General features: G+C 44.9%; 1 protein-coding gene across 1 annotated transcript; it reads left to right on the top strand.

The window, feature by feature from the left end:
• Positions 1-2,822: 2,822 nt before the first annotated feature.
• CTSL (cathepsin L) lies at positions 2,823-7,774 on the top strand. Its single transcript, XM_058823649.1, has 8 exons — positions 2,823-2,913; positions 3,213-3,348; positions 3,669-3,791; positions 3,882-4,037; positions 4,215-4,439; positions 6,022-6,190; positions 6,481-6,598; positions 7,389-7,774. Exons 2-8 carry the CDS (start codon positions 3,223-3,225, stop codon positions 7,486-7,488), a joined length of 1,017 nt encoding a protein of 338 aa, XP_058679632.1. The 5' UTR covers positions 2,823-2,913; positions 3,213-3,222; the 3' UTR covers positions 7,489-7,774.
• Positions 7,775-8,508: the final 734 nt, after the last annotated feature.

Genomic DNA, 8,508 nt, shown 5'->3' with positions numbered 1-8,508 from the left:
AGAGTTCCTCAAAAGCTGGGGTTTTTAAAAAAACAACTTGGAAAGTTATCCTCTGAAATTGAGAGATTTAAAGTAATGGACAAATGTCTTCCTTCCAAGTTTTGATCTTTGGATTACTGCAGACACTTCGCTGACTACTGTGATTAGCATAGGTAGCTACATCTCTTCTGGACTGGAAGGCTTCAGCTGAGCTTTTAAGCAGAGGAACTGAAGGAGCTCTTGATTTCACCCCTTCTCTCTGCTAACATAGAAGGAGTGCATTGCTCAGTCCCCGCACAGAGGTTTACAATATAGCAAAGGCTGCTACAGCTGGTGTGACTGCAGCATACTGTCAAATGGCTGCCAGTTAGATGGAAAATTACTTCTACCAGAATCTGCCCAGTTATTACTTGTAACTGCTGCCACTGGCCCTCTGTTCACTTCAGCAGACCAACACCACACTGGGCTTACAGTTTGGCTTGTGAACACATCGTGGTACACAGGCAGGAGCAGCAGGGACAGTAACAGAGGGATGCCTAGTAGCTGTGTAACACAATGTTTTTACCTTGCCTGAAATAATGAACAGCTGCTGCAACATGACTGTCAGCGTTCATGTTGATGCATTATAACAAAATTCTCAGAGAGGAAATGTGCATCCAGGAGTTGGAGAGTTGGAGGTGGTCCTAGTTCAACTTCCTATCACAGGCTTCTAAATGGCCACTCTTGTGATGACCAAATTCTGACCATGGTGGTTGCTGGGCTGATTTCCCTTGCATATGCTCACATTTTTCCACCTGGGCTCTCTCAAATGTCCTTAGCAAAATATCTAGGGAACTGCTATATCCACACAACACTTATGACTCGGTACAAGCCTAAGTCAACATGCTGAAGGTGAAAGTATTCCTGTCTCCTTCAAGGACTTCAACAAATTCTCAGCTAAGATTTCCCTATGTACAGTAAATAAACTGGTAGGGTGAATTTATCTTCATATTAAAATAGTATTTGACTCCTGTGTGCGTGCGTGTACGCGTGTACGTGCACCAAGAGTGCTCAGGAGGAGAGAATAGCACAGTGGTATCATATGTTAGCTGACTGCACGGTAACTTCCCCAAAGAGACAAGACCTCATATCATCTAGAAAAGCATCAGTTTCTCTTCGTGCATCTCAGGGCACATTACGGAACAGCAGACATGTGACTTATGGTGCAAGACCTTCTGTAATTTAGACATTACCTCCTGACATGCCAGCTAAACATCTCATCCTTTAAGAAAAAAAACTTCTTGTCCATAGTTCATTGATAATGTACTTGCAGTCTTTCAATGCTCAGGCAATACTAGATACAATTGCATAAACAAAAGTAACTTAAACAGGACTGAGAAATCCAATTGCCCAAAAAAATATCAGCAAAAAGCTGTTAAGTAAAATATTTTCAAATGCCACACATCTCAAAAAACCCCCAAAACTCAAGAAAAAAAAAATCCCTTATTATAAGTTAACTGAACTAGATGATATATCTAACTCTCCTGAGGTATTTAAATGTGAATTGATTATGAAGTGAAAAGTTTTATGGTGGAAAGATACAAATGCATAGAGGACTTCCACAAGTACTTCCAAAGACAAGACAACTCCTTCAGTATATCTGTATGTATTTCGGTCTGTCCAGTTTACTTAGGCCAAAGAATGCTCCTGAGATTATCTGGGTAAAGAAACATGCATTGCTTGTTTTAGCAGTACACTGTGTGTCTTAAGACATCAAGAAAGTGAGAAGTATGTATCATGATTTCTTCCTTTTCACTGTTGCGTAACAGTCTGCAAACCCTGATTTTTACACTAACTATATGTTCTGAAGTTTATAAGCTAAAGGCATCAGCAATGCTGCCTCTACAAGGGTTTAAGGGTGAACCTCACACAATCTGCACTTATTCTACTGGTGTAGACAAGTTCCCTGTTAAAAATCAAAGTTTGTCTACTACTGCTTACATGAACACCAAGTCCATCCCACTAGTATCTCATCTGTGCATCAACTCTTGATGTCACAGTGTTTTCCAGTAGGTATTATTGGATGTTATGCACATAAACACTAGCCACCACTGCTGTTAAAACACCTTTTACCGAACTTCAGTCCAGAAGCAGAACAAATAAAAAAGCAAAACAAACAACAAAAACCAAACAAAACCAAAACCAAAATACCCACCAAAGCAATTTTCAGATACTAAAACATGGGGGAATAAAAGGACTTTCCTGGAAATGTTTCTGGCAGCAGTGTCACCGCCATGCTGCTGCACCCAGTGCGGGGGGATACTTTGCCTGGTGCCAGCCTCATGGCCATGTCCCTGCCGGCTGTGTTCTACAGAACCTGTGGCAGATGTGCAGAGGCAGCAGCTGTCCCCGCCGGGAGGAGCGGGCTGGGGCTGCGGGGACAGCCACGGCCAGAGCCCGCCGGGGCAGCACGGCAGCGCCGCAGCAGCCTGACCGGGCAGGAGCCCGCACCGGAGCGCACGGACGACGCCGGGGCTGCCCACACCCGCCATGCATGTCTCTTTGCCTCCAGTCTTAATTTTCCCTTCGTTCTGCCAGCTGCCTACGGTAAGGCCCTCCGGGTTAAATTCCACCAGCCTGCTGCCACTATCTCCGACCCGACAGCGCTCGGAGTAAATACCTGGACAAACATTGCCCAACCTAGCGGCTCCGGCACTAAGGAGGGCCCCCAGGGAGGCCCCGCATCGCCCCGGGCGCTCCCGGCCCCGTCCCGGGGGTGATGCGGGACAGCCTCGGCAGGCCCGCCCCGGCCCGGCGGGAGGCGCGGCCCGGCCCGGCCCGGCCGCCAATGGGCGCGGCGGGGCGGGCACGGCCACGGCCGGGATAAGAGGGGCCGCGGAGGCCAATTGTTGCCGGGCAGAGGAGTTGGGAGAGCTGCGGAGACCGTCGACCGTGGTGAGCATGGGATGCGGGATGGGGCTGCGTGGACAGGGCCGGTCTCGATGGCGTCCTTGTCTTGCAGCGGGGCGGTTTCTGCCGGGAAGGAGCCGCCATTCCAGCCGCTTCCTCGGGAGGCTGCCGACTGCGCACTCCGCGTCCCGGCCCCGCCGCCCGGGCTTGTTTACAGGCGGGGCGGGCAGCGCGGCGTGCCCGGCTCCGGCCCATCGCTGGCGGAGGACGCGCGGGCCGCCTCGGATCTGGCATCCCCCGCGCTCAGAGCGCCCTGCCTGACCGCTTTCCTCCGTCCTTGGCAGATCGGCCAGCATGAACCCGTTCCTGACCACGCTGTGCCTCTGCTTGGGCGTGGTTCTCGGCGCGCCGAGGCTGGACCCTGAGCTGGACGACCACTGGCAGCTGTGGAAGTCATGGCACAAGAAGGACTATCATGAGGTGAGCCCCGGGCGAACGCACGGAGCTGGGCCTCACCAGCTGAGTCATGGCTGCTTTGTTACAACGCCGGCTGTGGGCAGGGCTTGGGAAGCATAATCCTTCTCTTCCCAGGTTCCTTTCCTGTGTTTGTGTATTGACTCAGCTGCACTCTGCTTGTTTTTCTTATGAGGGCGGCAAAAAGACCACCGCTTAACACCGTTCGCGCTTCCCATTCGAGTAGTGTACATTTGGCCGGTATTATGAGCCTTAGAAAGCTTGTTGTGCAAGCAAACTTGTTTTGAAATGTCTTCTTGAAGTACGCTGGTTTTTTGTCCCCTTAGAGAGAGGAAGGCTGGAGGAGAGTGGTGTGGGAGAAGAATCTGAAAATGATTGAAATCCATAATCTGGATCATGCATTAGGAAAACACAGCTACAAGCTGGGAATGAATCAGTTTGGCGACATGGTATGTATAGACATGTAATGTACAGGTCTTAGTAATGGTGTGTAACAGATACAGCAGCAGATAGTGACTGCATATATTGATTTTTTTCAGACAACTGAGGAGTTCAGACAGCTCATGAATGGTTATGTACACAAGAAGTCAGAAAGAAAATACAGAGGATCCCAGTTTCTCGAACCCAACTTCCTGGAAGCACCACGATCAGTAGATTGGCGAGAGAAGGGATATGTAACTCCAGTTAAAGACCAGGTACTATCTGATGGTGAATTTCTAACCAGTTGTAGGTTCAGTTTCCTGAATGCTACATGCACTTCATAGGAGAAAAACACTGTACCTGTTTGATGGTGTCTGGTCCAAGCTTACTAAACTGAGCACCATTTTGTAACTGTCTGGGTTTGTAACTTATGATTGCACTTTATACTTCAGGGTCAATGTGGCTCTTGCTGGGCTTTCAGCACAACAGGAGCTCTTGAAGGGCAGCACTTCAGAAAAACTGGGAAACTTGTTTCACTGAGTGAACAGAATCTGGTGGACTGCTCTCGCCCTGAGGGGAATCAAGGATGTAATGGTGGTCTCATGGACCAGGCTTTCCAATACATACAGGATAATGGGGGCATTGATTCAGAGGAGTCCTATCCGTACACTGCAAAGGTAAGTGGAATAGCTGAACTTGTGTTGCAGGTGTCATGTCTTTTGTGTGGAAAAAGTTGTGTTGGGAAATTCAAATACCTAGAAAGGAAAATGTCTGTAGAGATCAGTGCATCTGTAATTCCTATTGTGTCTTTGCTAAGACAACTAGCATGACTGCTAGCCCCAGTAGGAATCACATATTGCACGGGTCTTTGAGGTCAAAATCTTGACAGACTAGTTAGAAAAACTGGAGCAAGAATACTTGTTCCTCCCCCTCGTTGCTCCTCTTCTATCATCCCTTATCTTGGTTGCCACACCAAACCAAGAACCCAGCCCTTGCCAACAGTGCTGCTTAGGGTTAGGACAGCAATTCATCTTCCTAGAACTGACCTATTAGAGAGTTGCTACCTATAGACCACCTAATTCTTGTGGGTCGTGTCAATTGGATTTTTAACAACAGTTGTTAATGCCTTGAGTTTTGTTTCTGGACTAAGTGTGCATAAGTGGAGATAATGGACAGGCTTTTAAAATCCCTGTAATGTTAAAGAGATACCACAACTGACTACTGCTCTTTCATCCTCTTGTATCACTTGAGAGCCAGTAGTTTGTGATTTTTCACCTTTTAAGAATTCTGCTCGCTATAGAGGATCTTTTCTTTCAGCTTGTTTTGTGTTGTCTGGGTAATAGAAATACTATTTGTTGTGAACAACATGGGATCTGAGTTCCTGTTCACCTGTGTCCCTGTAATCTCAACTCTTTCTAATCTTGGCTGTTGTAGAGATCAGTTGATTATAGGAAGTGCCTAACTTGCTGAGTATGGAAAGTAAGCAACTGAGCTACAGTCTGTGTTCCTTTAGTTGGAGAAACAATTTTGGTACTAACCTACAGTGTAGGTAAGGCAAGGATATGCTTGCTTGAATCTGTTTCAGTTTCACATGACCTGACTTCCAAACTAGGCCTCACCTTTCTCCTGCTGTAAATGTACATGACATCAGCAGTTCAGGCTTCACTTTAAAAATCAAAGAAAAAAAATAAACAAAAACAAAAAAAGCCTAATAAAACCAAAACCAGCACTCTACTAGAAATACCTCAAATACCACCCCCAACTGTTGTATGTAAGGTCATGTAACACAAATTCCTAGCTTTCAAATCATTCTGTACAGCTTTTTGAACTATGACATGTTAAAATTGTGGATTTGAAGTGCTTGCTCAATGAGCAATTTCTGGATTGCTTTGTAATTAATGATACTTGGCTTTCTTCCATCGCCCATTAATGCATTCTGGGCTTCTTTCCTTCCTGTAAAGATACTTGTCCTGCCAACCAAGGAGGGCAGTGTTCCAGAATGTGATGGCCCTCTGCAACTCTCATCAAGTTGGTGGGGACTTTTTGGGCCCCCATGTCATCTACTTTTCTGTACTTTTGAGAAGCTCAGAAGCAGTTCTTCTGTATTCCCTGTAATCCTTGCAAAGTCCTGCTTAGGTAATTGGATCCTCTTCAGTCCCATGCTCTCAAAGCAGCAAAGTCACACAATGTATGGTAGTTCTGTGCTCGCCTCTGTGTTAAATGGAAACCTGTGTAATAACTACAGCTTTCTCTACTTAGGATGATGAAGACTGTCGCTACAAGGCAGAATACAATGCTGCTAATGACACTGGCTTTGTTGACATTCCTCAAGGACACGAAAGAGCTCTCATGAAAGCAGTTGCAGCTGTGGGTCCAGTGTCTGTTGCTATTGATGCAGGCCATTCTTCATTTCAGTTCTACCAATCAGGTGGGGATTTGTAATTAATTACATTTATCCACATAACTGGTTTTTTTTTAATTACTCAGTATTCATTACCCTGCAGTTAAATAGATGAAAGAAAAGCCAGGTATGATAATTCAGAAGTCATTTTAATTCTAGGTCACGTTTTTTCCCACATGTATTTCTCTTGTATATGTGTCTACTTGTCCCTCAGTTTCAAGGAGCTGTGCAATGTTGGAGTCAAAACACACAAAGCTTCTTGTGAGGGAATAAGGGTTTTGTACAGATAATTTTGCTCATGAGTGAATACTTTGCAGGTATCTACTATGAACCAGACTGCAGCAGTGAAGACTTGGACCATGGTGTTCTGGTTGTAGGTTATGGCTTTGAGGGGGAAGATGTAGATGGGAAGAAATACTGGATTGTTAAGAACAGGTAAGATCTGTGTCATGTGTCTGGGGGAGAATAAAAGGAAGTTTGTCACTTGTAAGGGAAGAGGTGGAGACACAACAGTAATTAAAATCTGTATGTGGGAAATCTGGAGATTGATTTTACCATTTGTCATACCATACAATCTCATGCTGCTGGCAGCCTAATAAAGTAAGCCCAAAGCAGCCATCTTATTCTGCTTGTTCAGTTAATTTAAGGGAGCTCAGTGCTGAAACAGCCTGTGAACCTAGTAGATAATAAAGCAGTGGAGCAGAGGGGGGAGCAGGAAGAAGCCTGCTTGTGGGGGTGTAATGGATTTTTTTTATGGAAGCGGAGTGCTACTCACTTCTGTGAAATAGGATGATACTTGAACTTTAAAAATGACATTACCTCCTAGGTTGGAGGGAATATAAATTAATGCTGAAGGGCACATCACATGAGCTTGTCTCATGTTCTCAGCATTACTGGGGCACCACCCTCAAATGCTGTTTGCAGCCTTTGACTTCCCTTAAATTGCCTGGGAGCAGTGTCTGAGCTTCAGGCACCTGTAGTCAAGGTTTGCACATCAATGTGACTACCTTGTGAGAGAATGACTACGTTCTTCAGGTCTGTGGACTCAGGATGCCTCCTGGGATGATTTTAATTGTTGCAAAACACTTAAGGTTTTGGCTGCAGCTATCTTGGACTTTCTCCACAATATGGAAGGTAGCAGTTTTCAGTTTTAAACACTTAGAGAGAAAGGCAGTAAATAAGCAACTTCTGAATGTATAAACAAGCCCTTTGCTTTTGTTTTCAGCTGGGGTGAGAAGTGGGGTGACAAAGGATACATCTACATGGCCAAGGACAGGAAGAACCACTGTGGAATAGCAACAGCTGCTAGCTATCCACTAGTATAATTTGAAGACTGAACATTTCAGTACAAGAGGGGATTTTAACTGAATGACCAAACCCATGTTCGCATGTGGTAGCCTTGTGTCTTTCAAAACTCAACTTGATTTTTAAAACTCTATTTTACATGTTGGTGACATGCCACTTGTTTAAATTAATGTAAATGTTGGTATGTAAACAGCTTGTAATATTGCTAGCTTTTGACTGCTTAATCCAATAGATTCTTTGTATTTTTCCTTTTTTTTTTTTAATTGCAATGTGTCCAAAGGTTTACTTTTTAAATAAATACTTAAATTCCACTACATACATATGACTTGGCATTTTGGTCTTCTTTTCTACTTGGGACTTTTGTCAAATAGGCATCCTAAATCGTACTCTTAGGTAGAGTCGATATGTGTGTACTTCTCTCTCCATTGGTCACTAAAATGCAGCCCTGTCTGGGAATGGCTAGTAGCTGTTACAAAAAAGAATGTAGAATTCGTGACACAGATTTATTTAAAATGAGAAGTGGAAAAATATCCCTGGTTCCTAGTGTGTCATAGCAAAGATCTTCAGTCTTGTCATCTTCTGTATGCAGCAGGTGATCTTCACTTAGCTTTTAATTCTGTTAATTTTCTTAATGGTGCCTCAAAAGCAGCACATGTGTGTAGCTTGTGCAGTCATGTCCTTTTGAGCATTATGGCAGGAGCACCCAAAACACACCTGGCCTGTTCAGAGGGCTTGTTTCTGGAGATATGTAGGACACTAGATAATTGTCTTCCCCATGTACCAGCTTCAGATTGAGAAGGAAGAGGGGGGATAAGGGAGAAATTATTTCAGTATGGAAAGTGACATTGGGCTGCTTTGTTACCTGTATACTAGCTGGCTGACTGAAGTGAGGTGATTCACACAGTGCCCTTTATGTCTTTTTCTCTCTGCAGGTATCAGTGCAAACATGAGCATTAGCTATTGCATCCTACTGTTCAGGTGCCAGTAGCCAGGTTTGGGTACCTCCTGTGGAGGATGGTAAATAACCAAAAACAGCAAGG

Source organism: Ammospiza caudacuta, chromosome Z, assembly GCF_027887145.1.
Source record: "Ammospiza caudacuta isolate bAmmCau1 chromosome Z, bAmmCau1.pri, whole genome shotgun sequence".
Classification (NCBI taxonomy): domain Eukaryota; kingdom Metazoa; phylum Chordata; class Aves; order Passeriformes; family Passerellidae; genus Ammospiza; species Ammospiza caudacuta.
The sequence above is the reverse complement of the archived record's forward strand: the minus strand, read 5'-3'. Positions and strand labels throughout refer to the sequence as shown.

Coding starts and splice junctions, on each gene's coding strand:
- CTSL (XM_058823649.1), top strand. CDS start 3,223: ATGAACCCGTTCCTGACCACGCTGTGCCTCTGCTTGGGCGTGGTTCTC. Junction 3,792..3,881: donor TGAATCAGTTTGGCGACATG/GTATGTATAGAC, acceptor GATTTTTTTCAG/ACAACTGAGGAGTTCAGACA. Junction 6,599..7,388: donor TACTGGATTGTTAAGAACAG/GTAAGATCTGTG, acceptor TTTTGTTTTCAG/CTGGGGTGAGAAGTGGGGTG.